The sequence below is a fragment of the Bison bison genome, unplaced genomic scaffold (assembly GCF_000754665.1).
Source record: "Bison bison bison isolate TAMUID 2011002044 unplaced genomic scaffold, Bison_UMD1.0 scf7180017864309, whole genome shotgun sequence".
Taxonomy (NCBI): Eukaryota; Metazoa; Chordata; class Mammalia; order Artiodactyla; family Bovidae; genus Bison; species Bison bison.
In genome coordinates, this window is record NW_011494881.1 from 3006846 (window position 1) to 3027249 (window position 20404).

A 20404-nucleotide genomic window follows, 5' to 3' on the forward strand; every position below is an offset into this window, starting at 1 on the left:
ATGGGTGGAGAAGATCCCCTGGAGAAGGAAATGGCAACCCACTCCAGTACTCTTGCCTGGAAAATCCCAGGGCCGGAGGACTCTGGAAGGCTACCGTCCTTGGGGTTGCAAAGAGTAGGAAAGGACTGAGCGACTTCACTTTCACTTTCTTTTCATGGCAATTGAATTAAATATCCACAATGAGATTTAATTCAATTAGGAAGTGGGGGAGATCAGGAGATATTAGCCACAGGGTACAAACTCCCAGCAATAAGATAAATAAGACCTGGTGCACAGCTTGTTGGTTATATTTAATAATATTGTATTATACTTAAAAGTTTTAATTATGTCTTAAATGTTATCTCTACACACCAAAAAATTGTAATTATGTTTAACCTTATTATGGTAATCATTTTGTAACATATACATGTATCTAGTGATCACATTGTACACCTTAATCTTACATATGTTATGTATGTCAGTAAAATCAATCAAAGTGAGGTGGGAAAACATTTTTTAAAGAAAAGAAAAGGATAACCATACATTGGGAGAAAATAATGGTAAATCATATAGCAGACAAAGTAGAAATAAGTGTAAAATACCTTTTAAATGTAACCAGGGAATTCCTTGGTGGTCCAGTGGTTAAGATTCCTCACTTTCACTGCTGAGGGCAAAGGTTTATCTCTGATCAGGGAAATAAGATCCTGCAAACAGAGCAACTATGCCAAAAACAAACAAAAATGAAAAACATAACCAGGGGTGCATATTTTTAAAATATATGATAAAAATTAAATATTTATTTGTATTATCATGAATAACAAGGTCTCTTTCCAATTCCATTTTATTTATTTATTTAGCTAGGCTGGGTGCTGGTTGCAGCACATGGGATCTTTGGTCTTAGTTGCAGCATGTAGGATATAATTCCCTGACCAGGGATCAAACCTGGTCTCCCTGCACTGGGAGCCTGGAGTCTTAGCCACTGGACCACCAGGGTGCTTCTCTAACCTTTCATTTTAAACGGTTACAAATTGACTTTCTATACTGTTGTTATAGACCTTGAACACTGGATGCATGATCAAAGCACTATATTAGTCTTTTCTCCTAATGAAATATTTCAGGCTACTCTTCTTATTTACCCGCCACCAAGTATCAGTGTCCTCCTGTTGCCTTCAGTGATTGTCATTTTAATTCATATAGCCTCAAATTCTTTACCTTGAATATTACTAAACTACACAATCACTGTGATAATCTAAATCTCTGAAATAATAAGTGTAACTAAGTTATAAACTTGTCATAAAGTGATTTTTTATCTTTATTGAAGGTGATTCTTTTTGTCTCTTAAAACTGTGGGTAATTCATTACTCTTCAGGTGGCGCTTGAACATATTGCCCGAGAATGTCGGCTTGGGAAGAAAGAAGGTCGTCCTTTCTCTGGGGTCACTGCTTGCCTAGACTTCTGTGCCCATCCCCACAGGGACATTCACAACATGAATAATGGGAGCACAGTGGTATGTACCTGGGTAGCTTTTAATTCTAAAGATTCCATCAACATAGTCTCAAGCTGAGATCCTGATATCAACAGTGCTCCCCAAAAGTTATAGAACCAGCCTGAAATATTTTTTTGAATGTTTCAAATTATATATTGTGGTAGGTTTGTTGGGATGGAGGACTACATGGTTATTCAAAGCTACCACTCTTGGCTATCAAACTGGTAGGTAGGAAGTTAAGCTAGTTAATGTTTCTTTTTTTGCCATCTGTACTTCATGGGTTTTTGTTTGTTTGTTGCCCCACATCACGGGCTGCAGGATCTTAGTTCACTGACCAGGGATAGGACCCCATCTCCCTTGCACTGGAAACGTGGAGTCTTAACCACTGGACCACCAAGGAATTCCCCTGTATTTCAGGGGTTTTGTGAGGGAACTGTGTGCCAAAATTTTAATGTTGGTTCTTAATACTAGTTTGTAGGAATATTTAGAAGAAATATTTGCACATATATGTGGTTGTTATGTTTACAGCCATGGAAAACAATCACATGCTTCTAGCATGAAATCAATCAAAATATATTTGAAGTAAGGAGAAGATCTCAGGAGAGATCATGCAATAGTCCTTTTATAAGGGAAATGAGTTTGCTTTAAGTAGATATCTTCTTACCCAGTAAAACAGAGAGTGATTGCCTCTATTTCTGAACTATACCAGTTTGGCCTCTTTGAAGACAGAGCTATGATTGTTCCACTTTGATTGAAAGTGTACCGTCTGATCCATCAAAATGCAGTCTTCCTTCCTTCTTTGGTCTGTGCAGTCTATCAGCAACAGATTAAGGAGCAAAAATAACTTTTTTGGTGTATCATGCCTTTTCACTGATGTTGACTCTGGTCTCTGAGACTAATGTTATTTTCAAATGTTGAAATTTTACGAATCCATCCAGATGAATCTTAGCTGAAGAGTAATTCAACATCTTGCTTGGCTAGTACATTTTCCATGAGTTCCTTCATTAGAGATAATTATTAGTGATCAGGTTAGATTAGGTTGAGAATCAAACTAAGTTTTGGTTCCCCTTCTCTTCTTATGTATTATTCAGTGCTTGTTCTTTGCACTCCTCTTATTGCTTATGCAATGAGGCACATGCCTAGAACTTGGCGTGATGCTAGATTTCCCCACCTCTGAAAACGTGAACTGAAAGTTTTCTGCCAACTCTTCTTCCTCCTTATTTCCCTGGTCTTTGTAATTATGCTCTTGTCTTTGTCCCCTTCTTAGTCTCCCTGTGACCAAATAAATTGAAGTAAACATTTATAAATGAAATATTCCAATTCTAAAGATTATTATTTTAAAATTATTAACAAATTACACCGTAAAGAGTTCAGTGTTTCAGGCCTTGATGGTAAATGTGGCAGTAGATGTTTAGAAAGGCATGTGACTTTAAAAACCTTTAACATACTTCATTATCTGTATCCATCAAGTTCTATCAACTTGGAGAAATCAAATCTTGCAGTTTCCAGTCTTAAAATACTTTGCTGTCTTAGGAAGAGATCTTAGTTGTGGAAGAAATGTTTTAATGAAAAATAATGAGATCATTGGATAAATTTTTGTTTTGAGATCATTGGGTATATTTTTGATGGCTCTTTAATGACATTTGAAAATTAATTACCATTAAAATATTAATTTATGATAAATATAATTTTATGTGTCAACATCAGGAATTTCATACATTTCCCTGTATTTTCATTTCTCTACAATGAATAGAAATAATTTAGAAAAAAATTTTTTTTCCATTGGAGTATAATTGCTTTACAATATTGTGTTGGTTTCTGCCATAGAGCAACACGAATCAGCCATAAGTAAACATATGTCCTTTTCCTGTTGAACCTCCCTCCCACCTCAAAAATAACTTATAAAGTAAAGAGAAGGCTGAGATTGGCTATATTCAAGACAAAATTTTTATTTTTAAAATTTATTGATTTTTGGCTGTGCTGGTCATTGTTGCTTTGCGCTGGCTTTCTCTAGTTATGGTCATTGGCTGTTCTTGATTGCAGAGTGTGGGCTTCTCATTGCAGTGGCTTTTTTTGTTGTGGAGCATAGGCTCTAAGCACACGGGCTTAGTTTCTGCTTGGTGTCTAGAATCTTCCTGGGCCAGGGATTGAAGAAGGTGTCCTCTACATTGGCAGGTGGCTTCTTATCCACTGCACCATTGGGGAAGTCCAAGACAAAGTTTTCTTAAAAAGTCCTATATTACATCCAAGAAAAAGACAGACTTACTGTTATACTCCTAACTAAAATCAAAATGGAGCAGAACAATTATTTATCCAGATAAAATATTTCAGCGAATTTATTTTTAAAAGTATATAAGTCCTGTTAGAAAATGAAATCTGGGCTTCTTTTGCTTCATTAATATCTGCCAAATTTTTTAATGAAGAAGAGAAAAAAAACTCACCTTGACAAACAGGACAGGGTAATATATGTGTAGATGAATTTCACTTAGAAGCAGAAGTGAAAAAAATCATAGAGAAAATCACAGCAAATTAGAAAATTCCTCATGATTTAGCCACCTTTAACCAAGGAATGTGACATTATTCAAATAGTAAGAAATAGAGTGATTTGTAGCCTGAAGTAATATCTTTTATTCATTGCTATTTAATATGATGATAGTGAACAATTCAGTAACTATTAACTGTGGAACAAGATGGAATAGAACAAAGAAGCCTTCATATTGAAAATATTATAAAATGCATAAACACATATAATATGTACTTAGAAAATCAACTCAAAATTACACTGGTCTGCTTAAAAACAATTGATAAGTTACTCATATTGAATAGCATTGAGTAACTTGATATATAAAATATTTTTCCAAAATGAATTAACTTATCACAGTAACCAATTGAAAATAGTTCCCTTTCACAATGGCAACAATAAATAGGTAGGAATCACTAAGAAGGTAGGAATAACTGTGATGAATGTGCAGGATCTCTGGTTCCCATTTCATGTTTTCTTCCTATCAGGTCTGCACTTTAACACGAGAAGATAACCGCTCATTTGGTGTTATTCCTCAAGATGAGCAGCTGCATGTGCTTCCTCTTTATAAACTTTCAGACACAGATGAGTTTGGATCAAGGGAAGGAATGGAAGCCAAGATCAAATCTGGGGCCATCATGGTCCTTGCACCCCGCCAGAGAAAAAGAATGCGATTTACTCAACCTGTTCCTCGTTCTGGGAAGAAGAGAGCAGCGATGATGACAGAGGTTCTGGCACATAAGATAAGGGCTGTGGAAAAGAAATTTATTCCTCGAATCAAGCGGAAGAATAATTCAATGGCAAACAATAGTAAGGCTTCATCACTGCCCCTTTTAGGTAAGGTTTATGGACTCTGATAATCTTCTGTGCGAAACTTCCATTGGCAGTTGCATTTGCACTTGGCCTTTGCAGCTTCATCTTTGCTACTCTTTTGAGAATGAGGCATTATGAAAGAAAACTTTAGATCAGATACCAGTCAATCCAACTAGCTAATTATTTTTATATAGTTCATTTAGAATTCAAAGGAAGACACAGTATATTTCCATATTCTTACCAGAATTAAAAGTCAACCAGAAAGTGACCTATCAGTATTTCTTGGTATTTTTTCCCCCTCTATTTATACTTAAAAAAAAGTACAAAACCAAAGCATGTTCCTATTGTTTGTTCCCCAGCTATTGTGAACCAATAAGCTGTCTCAACACAGATAAAATGACATCACTTCCTTGAAGTCTTACTTCGTCAGCTTCAGCATCAGTTTAAGTAGTTCATTCAATAAATATTACTGAGCACTACTTTGGACTGTTCTAGGTACTGTAGCAGTGAATAAGAGGGGAGATAGTGCTCTGAAAGAATTCCATTTGAACAGGGTTGTCATAAAAGGATTGACTGAGGAATTTGTGTAAAGTCCTAAAGAATATGAGAATCCGCAATGTTTTTATTTGGAGAAATAGCATTCCAGGTAGCAGACGTGGCAAATGCAAAGTTTAGGAGAGAGGAATTTACCTTGAATACTTGATATAAGCAAAAAAGCCATTATAATTGGCGCACAGAGGGCTTCCCAGGTACCGCAGTGGTAAGAAATCCACCTGCCAATGCAGGAGACTCAACAGATGTGGTTCAGTCCCTGGGGCAGGAAGATCCTCTGGAATAGGAAATGGCAATCTGCTCCAGTATTCTTTCTTGGAAAATTCCATGGGCAGAGGAGCCTGGCAGGATACAGTCCATGAGGTTGCAAAGAGTCAGACACGACTGAGCACATGTATGGTTGGAGCAAGGTGTGAAATGGGTAGAACAGCAGGATATGAGATCAGAGAGGTAAGAGGGACATCTGAGCAGTTCACCCTGGGCTTTGTAGATTGCTGTAAAACTTTGGCCTGTATTGTGAGGGAGAGGAAGGTTTCTGGATATTTCATCATAGAGAGGGGCTATGATCCGATTCAAAAATAACATTCTAGTTATTGGATTGTAGCTAGAGTCAGATGGGGCAGAGAAATATTAAGGTGTTGATAAACAAGCTATCCATTAACAACTTAAAAAAGAGGCAATGAGGCTTGGATCAGAGTGGCTAATGAGGAGGACATGAGAAATGTCTGATTCTAGATGTTTTGAGGTAGAATCAATGGGATTTCTGATAGATTTAAATCTGGAGTGTGGACCAAAAAAGTGTAAAGGTTTACCCTGATGAAATCTGAAGCTCACTTTTGGACATGGTAAAAGTTCAAGATACCTGTCAGACATTCAAGTTGAGGTGTTAGGAAAGCAGTTGAATAAGAGTGTTATTCAGAGAAGATGATTCTTTTGTCGTGACCCTGATTGTCTTTGATAACTTCCTTAATTTTCTGTGCTGACAAGATGTTCTAGGCTCCTCTTATATAATCCTGCCCCATATCTAAAATCAGCCATTCCTCTAGGGAGCCTAAAAAACTAATACTATGAATTTAAACTGATACTCAAAGTCAGAGCTACAAGGTATTCTTTAACTTCTTCGATTTTTGTATTTTTAAGAAAAGTTGTTTGTTTTTTTTTAAGATGAGAGAACTGATAGTGCAGACTTTATATAACACTGGGAAAGATTCAACAGAGTTAGGGAAGAGGCGAGGAAGAATTATCATTCCTTTATGCTGGTAGCTCCACTTTACAGATACTTAGGTTTATTTTAAGATTCACATATCTGGTTCCATGCTGCTTGTTTAAGACAGTCATAACATTTTCACCTTTCTGTCATTTCCCAATTGCATCTTTACATGTTATTCTTTTAAAATATGTACTCTATTAGTAGCCAAATGTACAATATTTGCCCTATAACTTCTTGTTCTTTTGTAATATAACCCATGAGAGCTTTTTCTTCTTCTTTTTTTATTGTTTTAAAACAGCACCACTTTACTTTTGCTGTTTTTTGATTCTTAAGATCTACTGCTTTTGCCTTTCAAACTTTTTTTTTTTCCTTTTGTGACCCCATGAACTCTAGCCCACCAGGCTCCTCTGTCCATGGGATTTCCCAGGTCAGAATACTGAAGTGGGTTTCCATTTCTTTGTCCAAGGGATCTTCCCGACCCATGGATAGGAACAGGCAGGTTCTCTACCACTGAGCCACCAGGGAAGCTCCACCTTTCAAGCATTTTGCTAGAACTTCTGAAAAGGAGAACGTCCTCAAGAAAAATGTTTCCATTTGATATGAGATTTGCATGGATATGTCAGAGTGGATGGCCCACATTTTGGCCAATATCATCATCATAATAAATTGCTACCTACTTTGTGAGAAAGAAATGCAGCTTAAATACACTTGTTTTGAGGTTACAAATAGCTTATTTATGTTACTTCCTTTTGCTTAACAATAAACTTTGCCAGTTATGATGCTTTTGCTATCTAGAAATCTTTATCAATTGTTACTTACTTTAATTTTTTCAGAAATTTGATCATGCAATATCTAAAATGTATCTAAACAGTTCTTTGGGTAGTGAAAACCTGCTGTCCCCATATTATCATCTGCACTGCATTCTGATGTATAGTTTTAATATTTACTTCATAGCCAATTAGGGTCATTTCTAGTATCGTACCATTTTAGACAATGGACATCCTGCTAAATTTGTGGACTTTTTAAATGATTATTTCCAAAGTAATCAATTCTAAGTAAAAATGTATTGAATGAAAAAGCATACCCAAACCACCTATAATTTTTAATGTGTGCATATGTCAGACTTTAAATAGAACAAAACTGACCATCATTGCCATCATCTGGTTTTATTCTATTCATCTTTGTATTTATCTTTAAAAGACAACAACTACCAAATTAGTTTATGTTTATCTTTACATTTGGTGTCCTTTTCTCTGTTTAGGAAATAAAACAGAGCCTGCGCAACCTGAAATAAAAAGTGAAACTGAACCCCATCTTATCTTCAAAGGTTCGGACAACACTAAAAGCTACTCACCAACCCCGTCCATTCCTCACCCAGGGAAAGAGGCAAACTTCGCTCCAGCCTTCTCCTGGTCCTCTAAGACTGCTTTGGTCACAACAGCTCCTTTTAAGAATGATGGATCACTTTCGTACGGGTTTTCAGAAAGAGGAAGCAATCCCCACTGCGTAATGCCTTCTGCGAGACACAGTGGTGCTAATGTAGCTGCTGGGGAATGCGCTGAAATTGCACAGCCTAGTGAAGTGGTTCCTCTTCCCACCTTGTCTAGTCCTATGACAAATTCCCTGGGTTATTCCGAGCCTCCCATTGGCCCATCTGAGCAGCTAACTTCCAATCAGCCAAACCAGCAGCCTCCATTCATTACTTCTCCTCATGAGCTTGCTTCCTCTCTGGTGGAAGAAGACGAGCAGCCTTCTGAAGCAGATGAGCCTCCATCAGACGACCCCCTGTCAGATGACCCCTTGTCACCTGCTGAGGATAAACTGCCCCACATTGTTGAGTATTGGTCAGACAGTGAGCACATCTTCCTGGATGCCAATGTTGGCGGCGTGGCTATAGCGCCTTCCCACGGCTCGGTTCTGATCGAGTGCGCCCGGCGGGAGCTTCACGCCACGACTCCTGTTGAACACCCCAACCGAAATCACCCTACGCGCCTCTCTCTTGTCTTCTACCAGCACAAAAACCTGAATAAGCCCCAACACGGTTTCGAACTAAACAAGATTAAATTTGAGGCAAAAGAAGCTAAGAATAAGAAAACTAAAGCCTCCGAACAGAAAGACCAGGCAGCTAACGAGGGTATTGAACTGTCCACAGAAGTTAATGAATTTAGCCAGATTCCTTCTCACAAAGCGTTAACATTAACCCATGACAATGTTGTCACTGTGTCCCCTTATGCTCTCACACACGTTGCGGGGCCCTATAACCATTGGGTCTGAAGGCTTTTCTCCCCTTCTTAATGCCTTTGCGAGTGCAGTGTATTTTTTCAAGGTGCTCTTAAAAGAAAGTCATGTTGTCGTTTACTATAGCTTCATCTCACCCATTTGAAGGCTGAGGTTAAAAAAAAATTGGGGGTGGGTATTTCTTAACTGTGACTATATTTTGACAATTGGTAGAAGGTGCACATTTTAAGCAAAAATTAAAGTTTTATAGTTTTAAATACATAAAGAAATGTTTTGGTTAGGTGTTAACCTTGATAGAATCACTCAGTTTGGTGCTTTAAATTGTTTACTATGAAACGAGTCATTTTTAGAGGATTTTAACAGGTTCATGTGCTATGATGTAAAATTAAGACACACAGTGTTAACTCTACACAGCTCCTGGTGCTTAACCACATCGACACAAAAATAAGCTGATTTATTATTTCATGGTGCCATTGTTCCAACATCTTCCAATCATTGCTAGGAAATCGGCATATTCCTTTGAAATAAACCAATGAAGTGTTTTCTCTCTTAAAATATTTCTCCTGTATAAAATAATTCATTATTGTTAGTAATGGTTGGAGGCTGTTCATAAATTGTAAATATATATTTTAAAAGCACTTTCTATTTTTAAAAGTAACTTGAAATAGTATAGTATAAGAATCCTATTGTCTATTGTTTGTGCATACTTGCATACAAGAGAAATCATTTATTCTTGCTGTGTAGAGTTCCATCTTGTTAACTGCAATGTGTATCCTAATCATGTATATGGTTTGTGTTTTTTAAATGTGTCCTTTCTCATTCAAAGGTTAGCTACTTATATAAAATAGTTAGATCATGCAAAAATTGTTAATTCTCTGTAAAATTGGAATTAGGAAGCATATCACCAATATTGATTAACTTTTCTTTGGAACTAAATAAGAGTGATCTCTTCTGATTGAGCAACAATGGCCCTGATTTACTTTTACCCCAGCTTTTGTAATATAATCCGTAAAAGATGTTTCCAAAAGGAGATGAGACATAAGATGATTCTGAAGAGTCAAATGCTTCTAAAGTTTCAAGGTGATAAAATTAAAAAATTATGTGGCAAGAACCTTATCTACCCCTTATTCATTCTGAAAGTCATTCTGGTTCAGAAGACAAATAAAATTCCTGTAGAAATTTTTTTGATAGTAAATTTCCTATCATCATCATCATCACACATTGCCCCCCTCACACACACACACACACACACACACACACTCTCTAAATAAACAGTAGGGATGGTATCCTAAACATGGTTTGTCCGTTAACAGCTAATCCAAAGTAGTTTATCTAAGTATATTGTTTTGGGGAAATGTTAACTTATCTTTTTCTAGGTAACAGGAAAATAGGCATTCCAGTTATTTTAGCTCTCCCATTATTTTTCCCATTGCTTTATTGACTCAACTTATAGCAAAGCAAAAGTGATTTCCCAATTAAAATGTTTAGAACAAGAAGAAATTTCAATGAAATACTTGATTCTGTTAAAATGCAGAGGTGCTACAACATTCAAAGTGTCAGATTCCTTGGGAGTATGGAAAACCTACTGGTGCTTCTCCCTTGGAAATGCCATAGGAAGCTCACAACCGCTAACACTCACATTTCTGGTGCAAAAGCAAACAGTTCCAACAAGCTATCTAAAGGAAAACTCATTGTAACTTATATTAAAATAATATATGGTGCAAAGTATCAGTTTCAAGCTTTTGACTGATTTTGACTAAAGGAATATGAAGGGATTGTAAATAACAAAATGTCCATTGATTGACCATCATCTTGTCAAGTAGATTTCTGCTTCTTGAATATGTAAAATAGAGTAAATCATTGACTTGTTTTAGTATTTTGTGTGCCTTAGATTTCTGTTTTAAAACATGTATATTTTTGTGAGCCTAAGGTTTCTTATACATATAAGTATATAAATAAGTGATTGTTTATTGTTTCCGCTGCTTCAATAAGATGTTACTAGTATTAGACTATCAGGAATACACCCTTGTGATATTTTGTTTTAGACTTTAGGCCTTAGCTCCCACCAGAAATTATTTCCTCAACAGATTTAATGGATAAAGTTGTAAGAACCTTTATCCATCCATCCGTCTATCCATTCTCTATTCAGTTCTCATTGAATGTCTGCCAAATTTAAGTATTAGCTTTGTTTTTCTTTAAGTCACCACCCTGACGTAGTAAACTTAAAGAATTAAAATCCCAAAAGGTACTGTTTTTTTTTTTTTTTTTTCAAAAACAGCAAATTTCCTTCAAAACAATCCACTGTAATACATCTGCAGTTATTCAAATCAGTTTGTCACTAAGTTTGAATAAATTCCTTAACAATCTAAACTTGAAACACCATTGTTGACGTAGGGGAACATTCAGATCTGTGAAGTTAGTTGCAATTTACCAAAACGAATACATGAAAATACCCTATCTCAACTAAAATATTTCCATTCTCTTATTGTAAGTAGCACCATGAATGGCTTGCCTCTACTGATAACCCCTTGGTGGGAACCACATATGATTCCTGCCTTGTTGAACTCTTTATTTCCCAGGTTTCACAGTGTACCATCCCATTGTGTGCCCTGTGATTTTTTTTCAAAGCTCATGCTTATTATATGTCCTGCAGGATTGTGATTGTATGCTGGCTTTACTGTTTTTAGAATTCTCTTTATCGTGAAGCAAGGAAATAAATTTGTTTGAAATGACATTTTCACTCAGAAAACTGGTCATCTAACATTATTTCTACACTTACGTTTTACTGTAAAACCTTTTGCTTTACCTCTTTTATAGCCTTATGTTTCATCTTCTGCCTTTGTTCATGGTGTGATAATTGAATTCATTTATACTTGGCCCTTAAGTTAGCCCAACCTGTTCATCATAGTCTCAAAGTTACCAATTATAATGAGAGAATAACTCCTACTTGATGTAGAACCCTACAAAATGTCATGTTGCCCTTCAATGTCTCTTTAATGGCTCTCAGGCCATTGATGAAAACAGTTTTCTCTTGTGCCTGTCAGCCTCATCTTCATATTTTCAATTCATCCACAAAGTATCAAATAGATCATATCATAAACCTGATTGAAACATATTCTTATTGAAAATTGAGGCTAGCTGAAAATGTATAGCTATAGGTAAAGTTTTGCAAAATGTTTGCGTCTTAAATACCCTTCCACATTCCTTATTATGCAGTCTGCATGTGGATGAAATAATTTCATTTGTTAAATATAGAATTTCAACTAGATGAGATTCATAAGCAATTTACTTAAGACATAACCCCAATACATAGTTAATTGAATGCATACCGCTGTGTAAATGAGGTACTGAATTCATATGAAGTAACCTACTTTCTAATGTTACTACTTCAGTGGATTCCTACTGATTATCATTTATTTCACAACAGCATGTATGAAAATAACCCCAATCTATTTAAGTTTAGTATTCTTAAATTATATCTTTTATCTTGGACGAACTTATGACATTGCATGACAACTTCCACCAATAATGGGCACAGCATTTCCTTTGAATGTGCCCAGTAAATCAGTAGCTGTATGTGACCTTTAATATATAGCTACTTTCTATTTCACAACTTCCTGATGCATGGAAATCCTTTTTGTCTAGATTTAGTACAACTGGGAATTTTGATCTCTTGTAGAAATTTATGATGAGAGTTGTGAAATAAGGTAAAATAGTGGCCTCACAGCCCTGGAAGATACCTTAGAAGTCATACAGTCCAGTCACTGGGGCCCAGACAGATGTCAGTGTTGGTGTTCAATTATGTTTGGAAATAAAATTTAAACAGTCAAATGAAGGCCACTTTTTGGTTAGGAGGACTATAGGAAAATTTGATCTGCTCACCCACAGGGGACTTTATCACTATAAAGTAATCTTATCTTTGGTACAAGTCAAAATAAAATGCTTTTGGGTTCTTTTTCTGAGCAATTCAGGGTAAGAAGTGAAATTGAATCAAGATTTCCCTTCCTGTAGAGTTTTGTGGGCCTTTTGTGGGAAATCTAGCTGACTTTTACCTATGAAGCTGTCCTGTTAATTCATCTCACAAAATGTGGCAATTGTCCTATTTGCTATTTCAATAAATGAAAATCAAGTACTGATAGAGTACAGGTTTTTATTTCCCCTGGAACAAGTGTTTGGCATATAAAGGGAGTTATAAAAGACTGAATGGTTGGAATAATTGGGGAAAGTATATTTCCATTGTATATATTCCCTAGCCATAGTTGTACAGTCTATCCACATTCTTGCATAGTTGGCCTCACAACAGAGTCCTAGACTAGTTATTTTGATGGGACTGTCTATGTGTGTTAGAATACTGTTTTGTGCACAGCTCCTAAACTTGCCCGTAAATGTACTGAACTTGTGTAACTTTGATGTCAGTGATATGGCACACTTAACCAAAATAGAATTCAGTGCCCTGATTTCTGAAGAAGTCTGGATTTATTTAAACCAAATTAGGCTCCGTGTTGAGCTTTCTTCTAATGGTTTACAAAATGATGCCAGGAGCCGTCCCTCAGAACTATCTGAGAGACCGCCTCCTGGGCTTGAAGTCCTTAGAAGTTTCGCTGAATAAAACATAATTCTTAACTTGGCAAGTGAAAAAAAAAAAGATGCCATCTATGGCTCTGAAATACAGTTTGGAAAGAATCAGTATGTTCTTTATCAGAAGTGGAATTTGTGTATTTTCTTGGAATATATTGAGAATCATTGGAATCTTTGCTTTTCTCTAGTGTATAAAATAAGAGTGTGAGTTCTTATGTTAATTTTGGAGATGGTGGAGCTGGTTTTAATGCAGTACATCACTCTTCTTGTCCATAATGAACTTGACAAACTAATTGTCTGCATTCCGGCATCTGGACGACTTCCCTTCAATGCCTGTTTCTTCTCAGTATCGAATTAAATACCATTGTTGACTTCAAAGGGCATGTGTTTTGTTCCTTCAGGTAATCCAGGTGTATTTGTCACTGCTTATTTTCCCTTCTGTGAGGGTCTCACCTTGTGTTTGTCTTTTGCACTGTTTAATATCTCTAGCTGTAAAAGTCTAACATTAATCATTTCTCTTTTGTTTGTACTCCTTTCCCATCCCTACTGTGATGTTCATGATCTTCCTTGGATCATAAATTTTCTTCTAGTTTGCTCAGCCATAGATGTCCCTTAAATTAAAATAAATCTTAGTCTAAGGTAAATGTTATATATAAATGGATTTAACCCCTTTATGTCTGAGTGCAACTTTGGAAACCCTTGGTTAAGAGTATAAACCTAGTTTTCCTAAAAAAAAAAAAGTCCTAGTAGCTGTTACGAAAAGCATTCTCTCAATCACCACAAAAAAAAAAACAAACAAACAAAAAAAAAACACCAAAAAAGAAAACAAAAAACCTCAACTCTCAGAAACATTTTCATTTTTGGAGAAATAATATTGGAAAGTAATTTGGTTTCTTCTCCATCTGGCTAGGTATAAACTTGCATCTTTGAGCAGAAACTCTGGTATTATTTTTCTTTTCTCATTTTACTGCTGAAGCTACATTGTCAGCAAGTGTACTTTCATTCTTTTTACAGTTTTTAGTCCTTTCCTCTGATTTTCTTTAAGACTGTTGCTTCCACTCTCTGTTCTATCTTCATTCCCCCATGTATGTCCCTTACACAGATACACATGGTTCATTTTAAGAATAGCAGTGAACTTGGTCAGTTGTCTTTTCCTGTCTTTTAAAATCACTTCTTCAATCAATTCTTTTTGGGATAATATCAAAAAGAATTAAAAGCTTTTAGTCAGCCCTTTTGGTTAAGAGGCAAATTCAGTTTTTAGGAACCCCCAGATTAGCATCAAGTGCTCTTTACCTATCCCAGTGATGTTTGACCCTCAATTCATTTGTTAGTGTTTGAATGTTTTACAAAAAGTTGCTTGAGAAGTTAGATATTCTAGCACTCCAGCTTTGCTATTTCTCTGTAACACATCATACTAATTATCAATTTTCTGACCAGTGACTTTGAATTAGTGGGTGTGATCTATAGACTAGATAGTATTTTCTCCCTTTTTTTGGCCTGTTTTCTTCCTTATCTCACAGCTCAATTTTGTGGATGGTTTCTGTTTTCTAAGGTAGATTTATTCCTTTGGAATTTGGTTGTTGGCAATAATAGGAACTGTTTTATAACCTGGATGCGAAAAGTTTTTTTTTAAATGGACTATAATCTGAAGAGTTCTTAATTCAGTCATCAGAAGTGCTTTCTTCTGAGCACAGGTGGAGGAAGTTAAGGGGCAGAAAGGAAGAACTGTGTTCTTATAAGCAGCCTGTGGGTTCACCTACCAGCTCAAAACCACGTTATAATGATTCTACTCCTCACTCCATACCAGTTTCTTTCCAAAAAAATAGCAACTCAAAATGAGGAACCCTTTTGAAAGAAAATATGGAAGTAAGAATTATAATACTTGTACTTTATAATGTTTTAGGCTATCAAACTCTTTCCTATCTGCCACTTTTTTCTCCATAATGCTGATGGTTGGACAGAGAACAATGTTCCCTTCTTATTGGTGATAACGCTGCAGATTGGCAAGAAAAACAAATGACTTTCTCCTAATCACAAAGCAAGTCAACTCATTTGAGACTAAGGTAATAATTGCAGACTGCTGAACAGATTTCTTTGCCATAAACTATGACTTAGAGAGTGTTACTGAGTGAATATTTTGTCAGATCTAATCTAAGAATAATACAAAGTCTACTTATTGTACAGAAAATACGCTTCCGAAGTATTTTGTTTCCACTATTTATTTTAGCCAGCTATTTTCTTATGCATATATTGGAAGGTCCGGTCAGATTCATAGGACTTGTGTATTAGGGCTTAGATTAATGAAGCTTTATTTTTACCCCTGTAAAAGTTTTTTTGTTGTTGTTTTGTTTAAAGAATGTCCCCATACTACTGAAACAAAGGGAAACAAGGTCAACAACTCATAATCAAAATTCAATGGTTTTGTAATTTGAAATGGTTGAAGGGAATGTGCTGGGTAAACTGATTATTTTAGTTCCCAGGCGTTCATGGTAAACATGTAAAATTGTTGACATCTCTCAGAAATAGCTCTGTCTCCCAGTTATTTGAATTTGCTTTTTTTTTCTACTTTTCCAGCCATGTAAAATCTGTGTCAAAGGTTAAATATACCTTTGTTCAGAGAGTTAAGAAAAATAATAAGATGTACTAGTTTTTAGTAAGCTCTTTATAAAGAGGAAAGTTGGGCTACTTCATCAGTATATTATGGGCTACTAACAAAAAACATAGTCCAGACTGTTCTAAAAATAGTCAAATAACATTTTTTGTGATTCAGTTCCATAATTGCCTACCCTAATGCTTCTCTGTGATATTGCTAAATAAATCCCTGATGACTTTACAAAAAGAGCTCTTTAAAAAAAAAAAAAAACAGATATACGGTCTTTTTTTTTTTTTTTTTTAACTTTTATGAGCTAACATTGTGATAGGTGCTTTAAGAGAAATATTTTTCCAGAATGATTTTGTAGTAAAAGTAAAGGGCAGCTTTTGTATTGTCATGTCTGGGTGGATAGTCATCTTTCGGTTACTAAGAAATCATGTAGTGTTCCCTAAAGAGAAGCTCAAAAATCTGCTCAGCAGAAAGAAAAGTATTGATTATCGGTTTCTTCATTTTCTCTTATGCTATGTGGTGACCTACCAAATAGATTCACAGGTGTATCAATATCTGTTTGGAGGATACCGATTATGCTTATCATTAGTGGGAACAAAATATTCAGATTCTTCACCATGGTGAAGTAGAGTAGTACTAAATTCCCAATAGAGAATTATCGATTTTACAAAATAATATTTATGTCTCCAGCTGACGTTTTCCTCTCTTTGGGGTGTATTTACTATTTATTTTGTATCTTTGATCTTTTTCTTTGGAAGATTTTACCTATTGCCGTCCTACTGTATTAAATATCCCATACAATGAAATAGGTTAGTAAAGATTTTAAAACCCCACAAATATCCATTTTTGGCTCTTAACACATGGGGGGAACAGTTTTTATAAAAGCACTTCAACATGTAGAAGGGAAAGATAATCTTCATTATGATGATTTCAATTCAGGATCAATAGGTAGTGACTCTGCAAACAAGGGAACACTTACCAGCAGTACTTGAAGACTTGTGAGTTGGGATTGCATGTTACTTGAAAGACCTAATTAAGCTAAATTTTGGTGCACAGCAGTTGTACATGATTTCATGTTTATGTAGCAAAATGCTTTGAAATGTACTAGTTTTGAAAAATACATGTAAAGATAGTTGTGAAAATTGTCTATTATATTTTCCTGTGTGTCTCATTTATTTAGAGCATAAAGTTTCTTTTTTAGTTGTTCTAACTGAATAAGGCTAAATGAATACTGTAATTGAAATTATATTTTAAATCTTTGTCATGAGTTTTTAAAAAAAAAAAAAACTATTGCAAATTGTATCATTCCTGATTACACAGAACTTTGTGGGTGGTTTTAAATAAATTTTATACTTCTATTTTGCACCTGGTGGTCTAATTTTTCTTTCCTCTTCAAAATCATATTTTTTACATTTACTATCCAATAAAAGTCACATATTTTTAACTACACAGGACTATACGATTTATTTGGAGATAACCAAATATATGCATTGGGTTCAAAACCAAATCAGGATGGCTGTAGCAGAACCCTTGTGTTTTAAACCATTTAATCCCCACAGTGATGCTATTAAGTAAGGGCTCTTACTAACCCCACTTTACAGATGAATTCAGGAACTTAAAGTGGTTAAGCTGACACCCCTAGTAATTAGCAAAGCTGTTAATCAACCTTGTTCTATATTGACTCATGCCCTCCCTTGGATTTATCATTATTTTAATAAAACTTAATTCTGAACACAGAATGCTAACATTATTTTAAATTTGACATCCTAAAAAGTTAGTAGCTCAGTCATGTCTGACTCTGCAACCAAGGGACTGAAGCCTGCCACTCCTCTATCCATGGAATTCTCCAAGCAAGAATAGTGGAGTAGCTAGCCATTCTCTTCTCCAGGCGATCTTCCTGACCCAGGGAAGGAAACCGGGTCTCCCTCATTGCAGGCAGATTCTCTACCATCCGAAATGAAAAAAAAAAACAAAAACAAAACACACACACAAAAAACAAATACGTTTTTAGTGATATTCCAGCAAATATTATAGAAAAATAAGTTACTTTAAATTCATCTTGTTAGAAACCTATTTCTCTGTAGCATCCCAGTAGTCTTCCTTCTAGTGATAGAAACTACTCCACTGGCCCACCTCCCCTTCTCCACTTCCTCTCCAGGCAGCTAGAGACTACATTTATTACCTCCTTCCTGACTGGTTAAAAGGGAGACATTAGAGATGCTGAAACGTACAGACAGACCTGAACAACACTCTAGGGGATGGAAGAATAAATAGCTCAGCTAATATCCTAACTCGACAGGTACCCTACAAGACAACTATCAGGTTTTTTGAGTCTTCTCTAGGCCAAATAGACACTTCGTCACTATTTCTTTAGTGAAACGGGTTCTAGATCCTTAATCTTAGTTCCCTGACCAGTGACCAGGGATTGAAACCTGGGCAGTGAAAGCACTAATTCCTAACCACGACTGCCAGAGAATGCCCTCCTTTATCTTAATTGATGCTCTTTTAGACAACAACCTGAATAATCCTTTAAAACAGTTATCTTTTAATAACAGATCTTGTGGGTAATTCCTTGACAGTCCAGTTTTAGGGTTCCATACTTCCACATCAGGGTTCATGGGTTTGATTCCCCGGTAGGGGAACAGATCCCATAAGTTGCACAGTGCGGCCAGAGAACAGAAAACAAACAACAAAACAAAAATCTTGGGTCATGACATTCCCCAGCTTAAAACATCCCAGTGACTTCCCCTGTACTTAGTATGAAAGCACACTCCTTACTTGGTCATTTACCAAGTGTGAAGAACAATGAAATAGTTGGTGAATAACTTTCATTTACTCAAGGAGATGCAAGGGAATTTCCTGGTGGTCCAGTGGTTAGGACTCTTATGCCTCCACCGCTGGTTGATCTCTGGTTGGGGGACTAAGCTACATCAAGCTGCAGAGTGCAGTTAAAAAGGCGGGGAAAAGTGTGAGAAATTGAACTGTGATATCTGTAATACATGCTAAAAGAAGACCTAAATAATTGTAAAGAATGGATACTTAACGTTGTTAATCGTGGGAATGTGAATGTGTGTAGTCACTGTGAAAACAAGTTTGCAACTCCTCAACAAGTTAGGCATAGAATTTACCAGATAACCCAGAATCGCACTACTAGGTATAATCTAAGAGAATTGAAAACAGGAGTTTAAACAAACACTCTATATGAATGTTCACAGCGTCATTATTCATAGTAGCCCCAAAGTGGAGGCAACCCCAAAGATCAACTGACAAATGGATAAACAAAATATGGTACTGTTCATATAAAGTAATCGTTTTAGCTATAAAATGAAGTACTAAGGCACGCTACAAGAGGAACCTTGGACACCATACAGTAATCACACAAAAAGCCTGTATATTTTTTTTTTTTTTGTAATGGGTCTTCTGGCGTGTAAGCTCTATTTCTCTCACCTGGGATCGAACGCTGGGACCCCAGCATGGGTAGCTTGGAATGTTAGCCACTGAAGCACCAGGCAAGTCCCAGTATGATTCTATTAACAGGAAATGTCTAGGACATGCTAATCCATAGAAAGCTGATTAGTAGTTGCCTGGAGCTGGAGAGCGCTGGGATTAAGGAGGAACTGCGAAATGGGTAGGAGTTCTTTTCAAGTGTTGGACGCATGGTGGTTGCACAGCTTTATGTAAATGCTAAAAGCCTCTGAATTGTACAATTTTATTAACCGATGGGATTATATGTTACGTGAATTTCATCTCAATTTTTTCAAAGTTAGGAAGATGTCACTGGATATAGTCATTCTCCCACGTACCTGAACTAAAAAAAAAAAAAAAGGACCCCCCCCCCCCCGAAAATGGCGGCGAGCTCATGGATCACATGACTCCCGATTCTTTCCTTCCCACACTCGGCGAAGCTTCTTCCTTTGAGCTTGCGCAGAGATACAGACAGTTGGCTCATTGTCATACAAGTGGCAAGGTAACCCGTCTTAGGCAAGCTCCGATTCCAGTTGCGTAGTGAAAGGGGTGAGCGCATTGACGGCTACCTCGGGAGCGCGCACGTAGAACGTAAGCCCGTGTGCGCCGTTCCTCAGAGAGATTGGGGAGGGGGCAGAGGCGCGGAGGAAGACGGGGAGGTTGGCGCATGCGCTTAAGCCTGATGGGTTTGAAATGGCTTCGGTGTTAACTGGGATCGGATTCAGGTGAAGGTTTGGTCCTCGCGGTTGGAGCGGCAGGCGGCCGAGCCAGGGTTCCTAACGTCCTGTCGGATCCTCCGAAGCGCCGGGAGCGGCCGTTTTGGTAGCACGGCGTCCGTAGGCCGGCGACGGTGGGGCTCTCGTGGGACTGGGACGGGAGAAACACAGTCCCTTTTGTGCGGGTCGGAGCAGGCCCGGCGCGGCCGGCCCCTCCCCCACCGCCTCGGGTTTTTTTTTTTTT

General features: G+C 36.8%; 2 protein-coding genes across 13 annotated transcripts in view; both read left to right on the forward strand.

The window, feature by feature from the left end:
• The window catches only part of TET1 (tet methylcytosine dioxygenase 1), a 138521-nt gene extending 121184 nt beyond the window's left edge, over positions 1–17337 (forward strand). For 3 of the 4 annotated variants that reach the window (XM_010852179.1, XM_010852181.1, XM_010852180.1), the window contains 3 exons: positions 1349–1486; positions 4475–4823; positions 7823–17337. In XM_010852179.1, coding sequence (XP_010850481.1) covers positions 1349–1486; positions 4475–4823; positions 7823–8835 — 1500 coding nt within the window. In that variant the 3' untranslated portion in view covers positions 8836–17337. The remainder of the gene's footprint in view (positions 1–1348; positions 1487–4474; positions 4824–7822) is intronic. The other variant, XM_010852182.1, reaches the window with a different exon arrangement.
• A 2587-nt stretch (positions 17338–19924) lies between these two features.
• Positions 19925–20404, forward strand: part of CCAR1 (cell division cycle and apoptosis regulator 1) — a 46711-nt gene continuing 46231 nt past the window's right edge. For 4 of the 9 annotated variants that reach the window (XM_010852185.1, XM_010852184.1, XM_010852186.1 and 1 more), the window contains exon 1: positions 20052–20266. The gene's annotated coding sequence lies outside the window, so the exon portion shown is untranslated. The other 5 variants (XM_010852183.1, XM_010852190.1, XM_010852187.1 and 2 more) reach the window with 3 other exon arrangements.